This window comes from Carassius gibelio, chromosome A4, assembly GCF_023724105.1.
Source record: "Carassius gibelio isolate Cgi1373 ecotype wild population from Czech Republic chromosome A4, carGib1.2-hapl.c, whole genome shotgun sequence".
Classification (NCBI taxonomy): Eukaryota; Metazoa; Chordata; class Actinopteri; order Cypriniformes; family Cyprinidae; genus Carassius; species Carassius gibelio.
Window position 1 is genome coordinate 19380689 of NC_068374.1, and position 18335 is coordinate 19399023.

The following is an 18335-nucleotide window of genomic DNA, read 5'->3' on the forward strand; positions in this document are numbered from 1 at the left end:
CTCCCTGGACCCTTTCCAGTTTGCATATTGGTCCAACCGCTCGACTGATGATGCCATCGCCACTGCCGTCCACTCAGGACTCAAACATCTGGACAAAAAAGACTCATATGTCAGAATGCTGTTCATTGACTTCAGTTCAGCATTCAACACAATCATGCCTCAACAGCTTATTTACAAACTGATCCAGCTGGGGCTCAACACTTCCATGTGCACCTGGCTGTTGGACTTTCTTAATGGAAGACCTCAGGCAGTACGGGTTGGCAGCAACACATCCAGCACCATCACATTGAACACTGGGGCCCCCAAGGATGTGTGCTGAGACTACTCCTCTTAACTCTGCTTACTCATGACTGCACACCATCACACAACTCCAGCCTTTTTATTAAGTTTGCAGATGACACGACTGTGGTGGGTCTCATTATCAACAAAGATGAGACAAACTACAGGAGCGAGGTGAGCCGCCTGGCCGGGTGGTGCAGTGACAACAATCTCTCTCTGAACGTGGAGAAGAATAAGGAGATTGTTGTAGACTTCAGGAGAGCACACACTCAGCACGTTCCTCTGACCATCAATGGTGCGACTGTGGAGAGAGTGAGCAGCACCAAGTTCCTGGGTGTGCACATCACAGAGGACCTCTCCTGGACTGAAAACACAGCAGTACTGGCCAAGAAATCACAACAGCGTCTCTACTTCCTCCGCAAACTGAGGAGAGCCAGAGCCCCGCCCCCCATCATGTACACCTTCTACAGAGGCACTATCGAGACCATCCTGTCGAGCTGCATCACTGTGTGGTGTGAAGCCTGTAATGCGTCCTGCCGAAAGACTCTGCAATGCATAGTGGGAGCAGCTGAGAAGATCATTGGTGTCTCTCTCCCCTCCCTCCAGCACATTTACGGAACACGTCTCACCCGCAAAGCCCTCTGCATCACAGGTGATCACACCCACCCATCACACAGCTTCTTCAGTCTGCTACCATCGGGGAGGAGACTGCGGAGTCTCCAGGTCAGGACCAGCAGACTGAAGGACAGCTTCATCCACCAGGCTGTCAGGAAGCTGAACTCACTCCCGAACTTGCCCCCCTCCCCTCTTTTGCCACAGTTACCACTGAACTATGAACTCCTAGTGAACTAGTGAACCCACTAATACACGATGATATGCACCAGTCACTTTGTGCAGCATTGGTCTGCTCACTACCTCATTCTCCATGGAACTAACATCATTCCACTACCTCATCAATCAGTTAAATAAAATAACTGCTCTTGAGCCCTTTACCACTTTAATCAGACTTAATAAGCTTTTTTTTTTGCACTAAAAAAAAACTTTTATCTGCACTGTTGTTCACTTAATTGATTTGCACTCTATCTGCCTTTTGCCTTGCGCTGCTATATTTAACTTTATTTTTATTTTATTATATGTATTTTTTTAACATTCCCTTATTGTATAGTTGTATCTACATTTTACATTTGATCTAGATTTTTAGGCTTTAATGTTAATGTTATCTGTATGCACCGGGGTTTGAGAGTAACGTTGAGAGTAATTTTCATGGATATAGATATATATATATATATATATATATATATATATATATATATATTTATATTTTTTTTTTTTTATATATATCTACACTGTCAGGATAAGATACCTTGACTGATGTCCATACAGTGTAGCTCAAACAGTATTTGTAATTTGTGAGAAGTGGTTTTGGCTGTGACATCTGCTTATAAAATCACACAAATCATATGATGACAGTTATTTTACAGTTGGGTTACAGTAGCAGACACAACAGTAGTTGAAGCATGACTCCAGTGTTTGATGTACCAATACAGGTCCTTCTCAAAAAATTTGCATATTGTGATAAACGTTCATTATTTTCCATAATGTAATGATAAAAATTTAACTTTCATATATTTTAGATTCATTGCACACCAACTGAAATATTTCAGGTCTTTTATTGTTTTAATTCTGATGATTTTGGCATACAGCTCATGAAAACCCAAAATTCCTATCTCAAAAAATTTGCATATTTCATCCGACCAATAAAAGAAAAAGTCAACCTTCAAATAATTATGTTCAGTTACTCACTCAATACTTGGTTGGGAATCCTTTTGCAGAAATGACCGCTTCAATGCAACGTGGCATGGAGGCAATCAGCCTGTGGCACTGCTGAGGTGTTGGAGGCCCAAGATGCTTCGATAGCGGCCTTAAGATCATCCAGAGTGTTGGGTCTTGCGTCTCTCAACTTTCTCTTCACAATATCCCACAGATTCTCTATGGGGTTCAGGTCAGGAGAGTTGGCAGGCCAATTGAGCAAAGTAATACCATGGTCAGTAAACCATTTACCAGTGGTTTTGGCACTGTGAGCAGGTGCCAGGTCGTGCTGAAAAACGAAATCTTCATCTCCATAAAGCTTTTCAGCAGACGGAAGCATGAAGTGCTCCAAAATCTCCTGATAGCTAGTTGCATTGACCCTGCCCTTGATAAAACACAGTGGACCAACACCAGCAGCTGACATGGCACCCCAGACCATCACTGACTGTGGGTACTTGACTTCAGGCATTTTGGCATTTCCTTCTCCACAGTCTTCCTCCAGACTCTGGCACCTTGAATTCCGAATGACATGCAAAATTTGCTTTCATCAAAAAAGTACTTTGGACTACTGAGCAACAGTCCAGTGCTACTTCTCTGTAGCTCAAAGTGGCTTGACCTGGGGAATGCGGCACCTGTAGCCCATTTCCTGCACACGCCTGTGCATGGTGGCTCTGGATGTTTCTACTCCAAAAAAAAGTGACGTGACATTCAGCCTGTTTGTTGTTGGCGGCTGTACTGCGTTTGAGCTCTGTCACTATATTCTTTTCATTAACTATTTTTAACTTAAAAATCAATTTTATACATCATTGTTTCGGTTTATATAACGTGTGAATATATCCTCTATTGTATTCTACAACAAAAACAATCAGAGCGCCTCTCTATCACTAGTTTTATTTTGATCTCCCGGGTCCGCTTTTAGCCCATTAGCATCAACAAGCGTGGTTGCTGCTAACTGCGCTTACATTGCTAATACTCTATTCACACACATTACCACTGCTGTACTCACTGTTACTTGCTTTAATGGCGGATTAATGTCTCCACTCTGTTCAGCTCGAGCTCGAGGCCATGGGGAAGCAGATTCGTGACCTGGAGGTAAGGCAGGCCCAGCTGAGAGAGCGGAGAGCCGCGCTGGAATCATCCCGGGCTGACGCTCACAAGTCCGGGGTAAGTATACAGCGTGCTGTTAACAGTCCCACCACGTATACCTCCGCGCGATGCTGTGATCATCGGAGACTCTATCGTCCGACACGTAAGTGCTACATTAGGCGAAGGTAAAGTGCACACTCATTGTTTGCCTGGTGCTCGTGTTCTCGATGTTTCTGCACAGATACCCGCAATCCTGAAGGTCGACGAGAGCCCCAGAGCGGTCGTGCTTCACACCGGGGTTAACGACACCACGCTGCGGCAGACGGAGACGCTGAAGAGGGACTTCAGCAGCCTGATCGAGACGGTTCGCAGCATGACGCCCGCGGCGATGATCGTCGTGTCAGGACCACTGCCCAGGTATCGACGAGGTCAAGAAAGGTTCAGTAGACTTTTTGCTTTAAATGAATAGTTGTTGTCATGGTGTAAAGAACAGAAACTGCTATTTGTTAAAAACTGGAATCATTTCTGGGAGCATCCTAGGCTGTTTCGCGCTGATGGATTACACCCCAGCAAAATCAGAGCGGAGCTGCTTTCTGACAACATCTCCAGGACACTTCGCTCCATGTGACTAGTAAGTCGAATCTCAAAAAACCATCATGGGTTTTGTTCCACCCGCTTAAATGATAAAAGTACATGCACTGTAAAAACTATTAAGACTGTGTCTGTTCCCCGAATAGTGAGGTCAAAATATAAATATAATGTAGGATCTAGAAAAAATCGAATCGCAATTAAACCAGAAAAATTGAAAGTAAATGAACAAAAACAATTTTTAAAGTTTGGGCTCATAAATATTAGATCACTCACACCAAAAGCAGTTATTGTAAATCAAATTATCACAGATAATAGTTTTGATGTCCTCTGCTTGACTGAAACCTGGCTAAAACCAAATGATTATTTTGGTCTAAATTAGTCTACTCCACCAAACTACTGCTATAAGCATGAGCCCCGTCAGACTGGTCGTGGCGGAGGTGTTGCAACAATATATAGTGATATTCTCAATGTTCCCCAGAAAACAGGACACGGGTTTAACTCTTTTGAAATACTTCTGCTAAATGTTACACTGTCAGACATGCAAAAGAAATCTAATGTATCTCTTGCTCTGGCTACTGTGTATAGACCACCAGGGCCGTATACAGAATTCCCAGTTACAAATTATCATTACTTACCTATAAGGCCCTAAATGGTTTAGCTCCTACGTACCTAACTAGCCTTCTACCATGCTACAACCCATCACGCACCCTAAGGTCACAAAACGCTGGACTTTTCGTAGTTCCTAGGATAGCAAAGTCCACTAAAGGAGGTAGAGCTTTCTCACATTTGGCTCCCAAACTCTGGAATAGCCTTCCTGATAATGTTCGGGGTTCAGACACACTCTCTCGGTTTAAATCTAGATTAAAAACGCATCTATTTCACCAAGCATATGAATAATGTATCTTTTAAATTGTGAGTGTAGTTGCATCTGATCAAATGTGCAGTTTTATTCATTAGCTTGGGTTAAACTAATTTTACTTTGTTGGATCAGCAGCTATGCTAATGATGTCTCTATTTTGTTTCTATATTTTGCCACGGGAATTACATCCCGTGGTAACTAGGATTTACACAAGCTCCAGTCTGGATCCAGGACACCTGAGAAGACATGATGCTGACCCTCAGAGGACCCCAGATGATGCTAACATTGAATCAACAAACAGAACTAACAATTATTACTAAATGTGTGACTGCATCATATAATAACTATTAATTACTAATATTGATAGTTCATCGTCTAGCTGACTACGTCTTGTATTATCATTATTATTTTTTATTTTTTCTAAAATCCTGTCAAACGTGCACAAACTACTAGCTACTACTAAATATTGTAGAAACATAATTTTCTGTAAAGTTGCTTTGTAACGATTTGTATTGTAAAAAGCGCTATACAAATAAACTTGAATTGAATTGAATTGAATTCAGCCAAGTATGGTGAGCCATACTCAGAATTCATGCTCTGCATTTAACCCATCCGATGTGCACACACACAGAGCAGTGAACACACACACTGTGAACACACACCCGGAGCAGTGGGCAGCCATTTATGCTGCGGCACCCGGGGAGCAGTTGGGGGTTCGATGCCTTGCTCAAGGGCACCTAAGTCGTGGTATTGAGGGTGGAGACAGCACTGTACATGCACTCCCCCCCACCTACAACTCCTGCCAGCCCGAGACTCGAACTCACAACCTTTCGATTGCCAGTCCGACTCTAACCATTAAGCCACGACTTCCTCCCCTCCAGACTCAGTCCACTGCTTCCGCAGGTCCCCCAAGGTCTGGAATTGTTTTCCCAATCTTCCTCAGGGTCCGGTCACCTCTTCTCGTTGTGCAGCGTTTTTTGCCACACTTTTTCCTTCCCACAGACTTCCCACTGAGGTGCCTTGATACAGCACTCTGGGAACAGCATATTCATTCAGAAATTTCTTTCTGTGTCTTACCCTCTCGCTTGAGGGTGTCAATGATGGCCTTCTGGACGGCAGTCTTACCCATGATTGCATTTTTGAGTAATGAACCAGGCTGGGAGTTTTTAAAAGCCTCAGGAATCTTTTGCAGGTGTTTAGAGTTAATTAGTTGATTCAGATGATTAGGTTAATAGCTCGTTTAGAGAACCTTTTCATGATATGCTAATTTTTTGAGATAGGAATTTTAGGTTTTCACGAGCTGAATGCCAAAATCATCAGTATTAAAACAATAAAAGACCTGAAATATTTCAGTTGGTGTGCAATGAATCTAAAATATATAAAAAAGTTTAATTTTTATCATTACATTATGGAAAATAAAGAACTTTTATCACAATATTGCTAATTTTTTGAGAAGGACCTGTATGTCATGCCTAATAATAATCTAACAATCCAACCTTACAATAAGTTTTTCTTGTCAAAGTTAGTTTCATATTTACCAATAAGGATTACAAGTTTATGTGGATTAAATAAATATTTATGTTACCTACTAATTAATTTGCACCAAACTTTCTTTTAAAAAAAAAAATGTTTAAAACTAATAAGTACATTGAAGGAGTGGGCTGATGAAAAATCTGAATTTGTTGACACAAATACATAAAAAAATTGTCAATCCTCCCAAATCTATGTGCACCCCGACTAGTTACAGTGCAAATGCAGTGCAACTGAAGGCTAGTGTAGATGTAGCTATTAGGTAAAAGAATATCTATTGGTACTTACAGTTCAAACTTTAAGTTCTGTCTTTCTTCAAAGTAGTAGTCCAATATGAATTTTCGGACAAAATCTGGGTTCAAAGTGTTATCAATAACTTCTGTCCGCCCAAACTGAAAGAAAAAAAAGAAGATTAGTTGAAAGTATTTATATAAACATTTTCCCATTAAACTGAAATGTATAGAGCTAAAAGTCATGGTATGTATAACAGTGGTCTTTAACAAACTTCTAAAATGCACTCAAAATGATTAAAAATTAAATTAAACCGAAACAAGCATTAGAATAAGCTAAAACAACTAAAAATCAAGATATTTATGTCATCTTAACAAAGGTTTTTTCTTAAAAAAAAAAACTAACAAAAAAACAGGGAATCTCACAGTCTGAAAAGAATGAATAAGAGAGGAATATATGAGGTAGACTGATTTTAACCCAGGGAAAAAAAATGTTTAGATAAAGAAAAAAAAAATAACAAAACACAATTTTTTATAGTGAATATACATTTTAGAAGTAATCCCAAGGTATAAATAATTTAATCAAAACATACATATGTAGATATGTAATATTATGCATGTAATTAAAATCAAAACAAGATACAATACATATTTTGAACCAGTAATTTCAAATTGCTCTACATTTGCCAAGCGTATATGAAAGTTTTATAAATCCAAATTGACAAGTCTTTTTTTAATCCTGAGCTTTTATTTTCTGCATCAAAGTAATCAGCTAGATTTTTTTTTATATCCTAAGAACAAATACAAGTCCCTGTTAATTGTGTACACCTCCCACATTTCTGCTATCTTCAGCATCTTTTATATTGAGGTCAAAGATGCAAATGACAGCACTGAGTGGTACGCTGAAAGCCTTAATGCGATGTGGAAGGTACTTATCTTTTTAATGAACCGACTTGAAAAGTGGGCTGGAGTCTTCTTGATTCGAGCGTGGGCGAGAATGTTATTACATTCCCTGGGTGACTTATCATATTTCACTAGCTAGTGATTGAAGTAAAAAAATACATGACCCTCTTAATGGTGCTTTAGATAGCCTGATATTTGCTCTGATTAGCTGGGAAGGGGGAAATATGAAGAACTGATAGACACAGAAAAAATTAGAGCGGCAAAAATAATTGATATTACTATTCTGAGAATATTCCAAGCTCACATTTACATGTATGAATATTTATGAGACCAAGAGTCTGCCGAGCCCTTCAAGGGGTCGACAAGACTGGGCCAGATTGTTCCACTCACCTCTCGCCACTCTTTGTTGCCAATGCCTTGGGTATACAGGACACAGACTGTGGAGAGCACAGAGAGAGACAGAGATTGTGTTATACAAATGCAATTATTTTTTTTCAAATGCCAGAAGACCTGTGACTCTCTTTACTCAGTAGTGTGTAATCATATGGTCTACTGTGTTTGCAGAGAAACAGCTTAGAACCAGAGCGGTGGAATTTGATGAGATAAGACAGAACTTAATTTTATGGGTGAACTATTCCTTTTAATATTACAATATCTTATTGTGCCAACTAACCGATGGATGGACAAGAAATAAAGAATGAAATAAATATACATACATACATACATACATACATACATACATAGATGTTTTTTCAAACCCTTATGACATTCTTTCTTCCACTAAACATTAAAGGAGATGGTTAGGTAAATGTTTATGCTGTACTTTTCCATACAACGAAAGTAGATGGTGACCAGGACTAGTTAAACTCCAAAATAATTGCCATAAAAGCATCTTTAAAGTAGTCCATATGACTAAAATTCTTTGTTCCGAATCTTCAAATGCCAAAAGAGTAGTTGTGTGAGGAAAAAGTTGAAAGTTGCTATTCAATGAAAATCAGATAATTAAGCATTCTATTATAAATAACATTTATAATTTATATACATTATTGATAATTGATTGCATTTATTTATTTTTTCTATTTAATCGTGTGCTTATTTCTTACAGTTAAGAAAATGTATATGGCAGTTAGCGTAAAACATTCACTAATAATTGTGTGGACTATTCGTACAGAAGAACTTATCAAGCACATGAATTCGTTCTTAACTTTGTTCTTATGTTAACGAATTTGGATTATTCTAAATCGGTGACCACATGCTCAAGGCATAAGCCTGTCTGCAATTTTTATGCAGAGGAACCTTGCAGCTTCAGCTTTAATGCACCCTTTCTTACTCTTTTTGTATATGCCTACACATTATGAAATATATATAAAAATAAGATGAAATATACAGTAAGACGAATGATACATTATGTGAAAAATGTAATCTTAACACATTTATAAGGCCTCCAAGAATGTTTTTTTTAAAAAAGTGGTTTAATTTTCTGTAATTTGTTTCATAAATTACAAAGGTTATTGTTGAATCATGATTTCTTTGTAAAAATGTGAATATGCATATTTCTGACACAATTTATGCATACAGTTATTAAACATACAGTGAAAACGTAGTTTGAAGAAAGCTACAAAATGTGTGTGTGCAATACAAAAACATAAAGCCTAAGGCTTAACTGATGAAACAAACGCCACTGTCTTTTTTCTTTCTTTTTTTTTTTTATAACAGTGTGTGTACATTTTTCTATGTTTGCCATAAGGATAATGCTAACACTAAGAGACTGGGCCAACAGTACTCAGCATAATTAAAATGGAGGCTTAGCACAAGTGCCCACTTGTATGAATACAAAGACCCTGTCAGTGGCCCAGAAAGAGCTAACGTCTGTTTAGACCAGCTGATCATGGACAGGACCAGTAAACAAATGGCAATAATATAAAATAAAAAGACACTTAAAAAAACTACTGCAATGCATGGAAGAAAAACAGGTGGAAAAATGGACAAACAATCTAAAAGAAAAAAGAAAGCAGGCAAGAAATAAATGAAGCAGGACAGTTAGACAAGATCAAGCAACAGAAGTACGAAAATCAATTCAAATAATGACAATAATAGTGTGTGATTAAAAGCAGAGCTGTTCATTGTACTGTTTTCTGTTCGCTACTGTCACTCATACGCACGGCACAAATAAAAACATTAAAGACTTTCAGTGCTCATTGTTCTCGACATCAGAGAGTTCTTCCAGTTACTCAGTGTTCTGTCAGCAGCGGCAATCCACCTGTCACTCAAGTGGCCACGCCCTTAATTATGCAGAACTTTAAGTCTTAATATAATTTAAACAGATGAGTTATATAAAAAAAAAAAATAAATAAAATAAAATAAATAAATAAATAAATCACCCCCCTCACAGTTGTCATGAAGGGCAAAATTTGCTATATAGACCAAACTCATATTTTGCACCAGGCTGTAAACATGTTTTTTGCTGCTGTAAAGTTGGGCATTTCAACATGGAGGGACTATGGGACTGAATCCCTTTTGCAGTCAGCCTCAAGCAGCCAGTCGATGAATTGCAGTTTTAGTCACTTCCTTACTGGCGTCACGAGAGAGAGCGGGAGGTTGGTGCTCGGTTAGTGTGTCTTATTAAAGATAACGTTGTGTCTGTAACAACTCAACTCTGCGTTTTTGTAAAGACGATGTTGAGTCTTGGTATAGATGCTTTTTCACCCATGCGTTTCTGGATGCGGTCATTACCATGGCGCCGGGTGATGGTCATGATTGCTGCCATATGTGCCTGGGTGTTTAAGCGTGCTGAGGTGGTGTTCATGAATGAGTCATGTTCTAATTGTGGGAAAATTACCAATTTTAGAGTTGTGGGCCAGGATCCATTACCTCAATAGGTGTGGAGTTCCGGTGCCTCTGCCTGAATCTAGTTTTCTTCCTGGCAGAAGTCAGGGGAGGACTACTTCAAGGCAGTAGCTTGGGCGGTCCGAGGATCACAGTGGCAGCCATCCTTCCAAGGAACCATACTCCCAAGGAACGTCACTCCACTAGCACTGCACAAACAGTTGAGCTCTCTCAGGAATGTGCTGGGCCCTCTACAAGGAGCCTATCAGCCGTATCCTTTGGGGCTCATCCCGACAATTGGATGTCAATCGCTGCATCGGAGGCTGAGCTAGAGCTATTTGTAGAGGAAGATTCGGCTGTGCTACAGCCCTCCAGACATGATGGCTATGCTTTCCCGGGCCACCAAGAGGGTAGGGCTTGAGTGGAGACCTCCATTCCATTCTTCCCAGAGATGCATGAGGAGCTCACCAGGTCATGGATGGCACCTTTTACTGGGGATGCACCGCTCATGATTTTTCAAGGCCGATTCCGATACCGATTTTTTTACAAACAAACTGGCCGATTCCGATTTCCGATTTCCGTTTTTTTTTTTTTTTTTTTTTATCTTTAAGCAACAAACAAGAAAGAAGGAAAGTGTGCATAAACAAGATGTTTATTTGGTATTTAATAGGCCAAACTGGCTTTTGGCTATTGAAAACAATAACTGCAACCATCTGAAATTAACAGCAGTACCTGCACAATAAGTATTCAATACATAGATGTTACAGACATCAGCATTTAGCTTTTGATTTTGAATTGGGTTGAAACTACAGAGAACTGGCCTTAAATTTAAAGATTAACTGTAACCATGTGAAATTAAAGGCAATAACTGCATAGTTCTACAATCCAAACAACACAATCAACACACATTCAATAAGATGTTTCTTAATCAGCATGCAGTATTTTAGTTTTTAAATTTGGTTTTAAATAAAAAAAAGGTATTTACCATTGTCTTTATTTACAGACTAAATAAAAGTATGCTATATAAATAGATTATTCCAAAATGTTAAAATCAAATATTGTTGGTGCAAATAAAACAAATATGCAAAGTGTTTTCATTCATCCAATTAAAAATAAATAACTTTTATATGAAATAAAATAATATAGATGTGAATCATTACCATTTTTTTTTTTAATTGGATGAATGAAACACTTTTTTCTCAGTGTGCTACAGCAGGTAATTTTAAAATCAAATTAAGTCCATTTAATTTTAAAGTAAAATAAAAATAATCATCCTAATGCAGAACTGTCATTTACTTCTGGCTTTTCAAACATGTATGCAAGTTCTAATTAAAAAAAAAAAAAAAAAAAAAAAGTTTAGTCCGTTTTGTTTTTCATCCAACACATGAGAGGTTGATCTGAACATCTCTTCACTGTCTACTCGTGTTCAGGGTGCGGACTGGTACAGTATATGCTCGAGCAGCTTTAGTCTGCACAGAAAAGGGACTCTTATTTGTGCACCAATACACCAACGGCTGATCGCTTCCGTGCTTCAGACATGAAGCTCTGCATTTCCAGTGCTAATTGGCTGCCCGTGTCCTATGCACAGATTTTGAAATACTTCCACACACATGACATAGCGAACGATTACAATGAAATCTGTGCACGCAGGCACACACTTCTGGAAAAATCGGCCGAAGAAAGACCAAAAACCAGCCGATTGCCCTTCGCCTATTTTAAGCAAAAACCGGCCGGTTCATATTTATGGCAGGTCAACCGGTGCATCCCTACCTTTTACTACCAGGAACCAGCCTAGTAGTTCCTCCTCCCTCACGACATTGTGTCATGATTCTGTCACCAGTTCCTGTTAGACTTTTATTTTGGCAACAAGCATCCAGCTTCCTATTCCTGGCCTTGTAACTCCTCTTTAATTTGCCTCATTGGTTTCACCTGTCTCACTAACTATATAAGCCAGTCTTGCTCTTACCTCCTTGCCAGATTGTCTCATCAGCTCATTGGTGAACATTCCAGCTGGTTCCTGAATCAGATTCTTGAAGCCTGTGTGAACTCTACCCTTCCTGGAACCTGAATTTTCTCTCTCTGCCTGAACCTTTATCAAGAGGTAGTATTTTGATTGACTAGTAAATTTGCTGCTCTGGATTCGGATTGTGGAATTGATTTGGATTGGAAGAAGATAAAGGAAATTGGATTGCATTGTATTTGTTTGTTCTCCACTCCTCTTACTTCTCAGAATGCCTTCTAGAGCACACTGGTAGACTCTCATGTGTGGTACAGTGTAAGGTGTCTCTGCCTGTCACGTGGTAGACCAGGGTTCGATTCTCAAGCAGGTCACCCCACCCATCTCAGAAGACCAACTAAATCCTGTTAGCTACACTAATCCATGCAATGTCTGTAAGCTGATTCACTCTGTTCCTGCCTGGAATTACTTGGCTAACTTGCTAACCTCCAGATCTTCCTCTGAACTTTATACTCCCATTGCTTATTCCACTGTAGCCACCTTCTGGCCTGGATAGAACCTGTCAGCATCCTGAGAACATCGATATTAAAGAAACTGAAAATAAACTTTCAAAGATTTATTCACTTGTGTCTGTCTGTAATTTTGGGTCCAGTAGTAATTCCCTCACACATTGACCATGGAACAGCCAGTTGTGTCCTAGTAACACCTCCACCTGGTGGAGTAGGTACTCTGTAGGTACTTGTCTGGTTTGACCGGTAGTACTTCTGCTTAAACTGAAGGACCTGCATGAGGGTGGTCACTTCCCCAAAGTTCTGAATGAGTTCCAAACCGCAATTGACCTCGTACTCCATCCGACGAAGATCACCATGAGTTAAAATAAGCAAACACTGGGCAGAAAATGTATCCTTGTAACAGTTAAGCTCTGATTTGGGGATCTGGACTCTTGTCATCTTGAAAATGCTCTCATGTAAGCTCTCATATTAGAGGTGTGTAGAGCAGTATATTTGATATTCTCAATATTTTAAAAGGCTGACGTGATATTGATTTTTTGTTAACCATGCTCCACGGCCGGCAAGATTTGTTTAGTTGAATTTCTTGGTTGACATCGTGATGGTGTAAAGAGAATTCTGGGAGGGTGATTAGACTATTGATGCTAAGGACGGCGCAATTGTGTGGAAAGCAGAGATCAATAATGATGCACTTTGTTCCTGAGAATTTTCTGGTGGCTATACCTATGTACTATTTTATGCGATGCACGTCAAACAGGGGGGAATCAAATGGGCGATTAAAAATTAGAATCCACCTCTTTAGCGGGGAGGGAATCTATGATATCTTGTTCTGACATGGCGGATTGTAAGTTATTACAGACAAAAGTGGTATCTGAAAGACTTTCAAGACAAGGATCAAAACTTGTTTTAGGCCAGAAAGCAATCAGTGAGTAAAATTTTCGTCAGGGTGATTTTTTTTGCCTCAAGACATAACATTGATACATTCACAGAGAGGTATTTTCCAGATATGTATCTTTTTTGCTGAAGATTTGTACACAGAAATCTTTGACGTTATTGCAAACATGGCGATTTGGAATGGAAGAATAACGACATTTAGCTGGGACAGATAGAATTTTGAGTGATTAGTGGGCAGGAGTGGAACTGATGAATGAGGTATCTACAAATAGAACAGGAGATGTTACGGTAGCCAAGAAAGACACGATAATACAAGTCAAAGTCGAGGGCACCCCAGTAGAGGCACTGGTTTCACTGCACAACCTTTATCGTGCATTTCACTGAAAATAGCTTGGGATAAGTGTAGAAGTGGCTGCCGCCGAATGACAGAGAAAAGTCAGTGATAACAGAGAGGTAATCATTTAGCTACTTACACCTGTTTGGAAATTAAGTCTGTATATTTTCCAAATGCTAGAACGAATTCTGCGATTGAAAGAAAATGTGATTAGAGCTAGAGGCTTAATTTTTAAGGGTCACGGAAAAAGTTCCACAGTTCAGGGATCGATCACAGTCTTTTTGTGGGATGAGAGACAGAAGAGATGCTAAGTCCACGTCCATACCTGAGAGAATTTGGGTGCGGCGCGGAATGGACATGGATGGGGGCTCCATGGCGAGGGTTTGAGCCAGAGTTACTGTTGGAACGGTAATATAGGAAATACAGGGGGGATGAAGACAAGAGAAAAGGACGGGACCCAATTGTGGAGGCAGCCTCATGCTGGAAAGATATTGGGAAAAGAAGTAGGAGGAGGAAGCACAGGAATGGGATTTTGTGAGGAATGGGCGAGGATGAGCAAAAAAAAAAAAAAAAACTTGAGTTGGGTAAAAGGTGGGTTTGGGCAGGGGGAACAATGGTGTGGGCAAGAGCGAAGCTGAGAGCTTGGGAGCATGTTTGAGGGGCTAAATTGGCCTGTGAAAGCAAAGTGCTTAAGACCATGGCTGCAAAACCTAGGGTACTGGGCTGGGGGGCGGGGATTATGACTGCAGAGGTGGACGCAGGTGTAAGTTCAGGTGCTGCGGCCGGGGAGGAAATGCTGGAGCCCGTGGCTTTTAGAAAGTTGACTTGAAGCTTTTTGAGGGTGGTTAGGGGGCACAGTTGGTGGAATCTCTCCAGATAGTGACTTGGTGTAAAGAGCTTACAACTGTACTTTGGTTTGCTTACGGGAAAAATACATGTTTGAGGAGGTAAGAGCGTGCCACAATCCGTTAACTGTCCATTTTGTTATGTGAGTAGTTGATAATGGTCCTGATAATAGAGTTGGCTGGGCTGGAAGGTGAGGAGAAGTTGAGACGTCTGGGGTCTGTGGCTGCCTGGTCAGAGGTGGGGGTGACCAGAATTTGGAGGAGGGTTTCAAGTAGGACGACCTCGTTCTTTGCTGGTGTGGCCTGTACAAGAACCGAAATTGGAGGAAGCTGGGTTTGGCTGGGTGGTGGAAGGAGAATCCGAAGGCTAGGGAAGTTCCTCAAAGGTGGTGAACAGCTGAAGCTTTTCAGGGTGGGACATGTTTCAAGGAATAGTGCAGGGTCACTATACTGGAAGAATAGTCACTTGGATGGAACACTGACTGCTGCTTATATTCGGTCGAAATGATAACTGGCAGGACTGGTTGATTAGGCTCCTCGAACCTGCTTTGTGAACTTCATTATGTTATATTTTAAGTTCAAATGAGAAAAGTGTAAATGAATGAGTGTATAAACAAGTAAATGAATGTGAGCAAGAGTACAGACTAGTGAGTGAGTGATTCCATGAGTGAGTGAGGGTGAGAAAGTGGATGAATGGGTAAGTGAGTGAATAAATGATCGATTCAATGAGTGAGGGTGAGATTGAGTGAATGGGTGAGTAATTGAGTTAGTGAGTGAATGAGAGAGTGATTCAATGAGTGAGGCTGAGAGAGTGAACAAATTGGTGAGTGAGAGAATAAATGTGTAATTCAGTGAGTGAGGGTAAGAGTAAATGAATGGGTGAATGTGTGACTGGATACAGTAATGCATTTGCATATGTGAAAAATGAGTGTGTTAGTAAATGAGTAAGTGAAATAATGAGTGACTGAGGGAAAGTGTAATTGAGTATAACAAAGAGTGGAAAACATAACTGAATGAGTGTTTAAACAAGCAAATAAATTATTAAGTGATTGTGTTTTCAATTTATGCAAAGTATTTATGAGTAGATAGGTCATTACTGATCATAAAAATAATTACAATAAAAAAATAATAATAAAAAAATAAGACATTATAAAACACCCAAAGTAGGATAACAACATTTACTATCATCTCTCAAAAGAACTTCTGTGGAGTTGGAGGCAAATATTACAATAAGCAGGCCGCCCACAACGTGTCTATATCTGAGGTATGTGCCACATTCAGTTTTGAAGCTTGGAGGTTTTACTTCACGTAATTAGTGCGAGAGAACGCAAACAGAAGCAATGAGTCATGTGATTGTGTAAGCTTTCAGAGAGTGAAAAAAGTCCCCTCTGCTGAAAGCAGTTGATTGTACTGGCATACACGAGGTCATAGTAAACCATGGAATGAGAAATTGATAAGCATAAAGGAAAAAGTAAGGAAAGAAAGAAACTTACTTGGATCTGATTTGGAAAACGTGTCTTTGTCAAGCAGGTTTCTGTAAAAAACAAAAAGAAAGAAACGTAAAGAGTAATGAATATGCATGAATACTATATGACAGACCTCTCTCTCTGTCTGTGTGTGTGTTTCTGAACTGTTGCGGCTGGCACAAAATGAGTGTTAAGTACGAAAAGATGGATTTAACCAATTTTTTTTTTCTCCTTCAAAACACACAGACTACTGTATACCTGCTATATTTTCATAAGGAATATTTGTATGAGGAAATAGGAGAAAGACTAAATCATACTATTGAACATACTCCGTAATATGAAATTATATGCAAAGAATTTTAGATATTAACCAGTTGTGTCACTTAAAAATATTATTCAGCAAGGATGCATAAAATTGATCAAAAGTGAAAGTAAAGACATTTAAAATGTTATAATATATTAAAGACAGCTCATTTCAAATAAATACTGTTCTTTTAAATTTTCTATTGTTTGACTGATTTTATCTCCCAGCAGTTAAGATTATTCCTTGACTTTACACATCTAAAGCCTAACATGCAGCACATTGTTCCACTTGTCTCTTATATTTGACAAAGGTTGTATCAAAAACAGGCAAAAATATTTACTAACGAAAACTGACAGCCATTGAAGATCTAGTTAACTGGAGAATCAACCATCACAATATTATTCACAATAAGACTGAAGAGTGAAGTAACATATGCAGAGATTATAAACATAATACATATACATATAAAAGTCTTAAAGGTGTGAGGGTAAGTTTACATGACAGCAATGTAATAAAATGGAAAACAGGCAAGTAGTTGATCTCACTTTGTAAATAATCACTATGTGTCTGCGCACATATAAGCTGAAAACACAGTTTGCATGAGCATGAGGTCAGTGTCACGTTTTTGTAGTTTACACAGAGACGATAATGATATCATTTTTAAAATGTGCACTTTGAAATGTGAAAGTTTTTATTTTAAGGCCCCCAAAACACACAAAAAAAGTTTTCCTGGTTTTAGTTGAAAATGGTTAGAAAGGCTAGAAATGAGGCTTGAAAACTAGAATTATGATTGGACAGGAAAGAACGTGCATATATGTGTGTGTGTGTGTGTGTGTGTTGTGTGTGTTTATATTTTCCTGGGCTTTAGTAACTGTGCATTAGTGCAGGTTGTGAAATAAATGATTGTGTCAAGTTCTGAAAGTCTGCCTTGTCCTCTATGATAAATCTTGAGTACAGGGCAGAGGTTTTCTGTTCCAAGAGGATGAAAAGATTGTGCAATAAAGTCTTTCTGATCTAGAGCTTATACATTGCCGTTCCATTATTAGGACGTGCTTAGTATATAACCTTGACAAGCAGAACAATTCCCTGGGATTGTCTGAGACTTCCATGTAGTGTCTTATGTACTCCTCCTCTCTTTGTCTCATATTCCTGATTATTTTCATCAAAATATATATCGGTCTGTCAGCAAAACTTCCGTTGGTGTTTATTAGCACACAGGAAATGTATTTACAGTAAATATACTTACTGTATAATGGAATTTTAGCAGACAACAGACACACGTGTGAATGCATAATAGAAATGCTTACCAATCCTGTTTGTGTAAAAGTTATCTTTGTAAATCTTGTCAAGGCTAAGTAAAAAAAGGGTGGAAAAGTACTTTCTAACATTAAATATATATATACCGTAATTCCTCAAATAAAAACTGGTAGTCAAATAAACGCTGGGGTGTTTCTCATTCTCGAATCAAGAACCGGTTGCATCGGTTTTCGGATCACCAGTACATTGAACCGAGAACCGTTTCTGTCAGACGCGTCCAATTCGGGAACCGAGGAGCTGATGATACTGCGCATGTGTGATTCAGCATGAAGCAGACTGACACAGAGCGCATCTGAACCGAACTGATTCTTTTGGTGATTGATTCTGAACTGACTCTGTGCTAATGTTATGATCTCTGTCCCCTGGAACGCTATTGCTTTTAATTTAAAACAGGTTATTTAAAACAATTAAATAAAGGCCTGCCTTTAATAAAAGCCTGCTTCAAATAAAGGATGTTACCTTCTGCAGCTCAGGTAAATAAAGGCCCTGGCTTTTATTTGAAGAATTATGGTATATCAACTATCTATCTCTTGGTCTAAGAGTTTACTTTATGGTTTACTTTTGGAACTCTGAGATGTGGAGTTGGTGATTTTGAT

General features: G+C 39.2%; 2 protein-coding genes across 2 annotated transcripts in view; one reads left to right on the forward strand and one right to left on the reverse strand.

The window, feature by feature from the left end:
- The window catches only part of LOC127972627 (copine-8-like), a 190496-nt gene that overhangs the window by 129952 nt on the left and 42209 nt on the right, over positions 1 to 18335 (reverse strand). The window contains exons 2-4 of the mRNA XM_052576279.1: positions 16146 to 16186; positions 7678 to 7724; positions 6443 to 6546 (exon numbers count right to left, since the gene is read on the reverse strand). Of these exons, the coding sequence (XP_052432239.1) occupies positions 6443 to 6546; positions 7678 to 7724; positions 16146 to 16186 (192 nt within the window). The remainder of the gene's footprint in view (positions 1 to 6442; positions 6547 to 7677; positions 7725 to 16145; positions 16187 to 18335) is intronic.
- LOC127972683 (uncharacterized PE-PGRS family protein PE_PGRS54-like) overlaps positions 1 to 18335 on the forward strand; it is a 123200-nt gene that overhangs the window by 79302 nt on the left and 25563 nt on the right. The window lies entirely within an intron of this gene.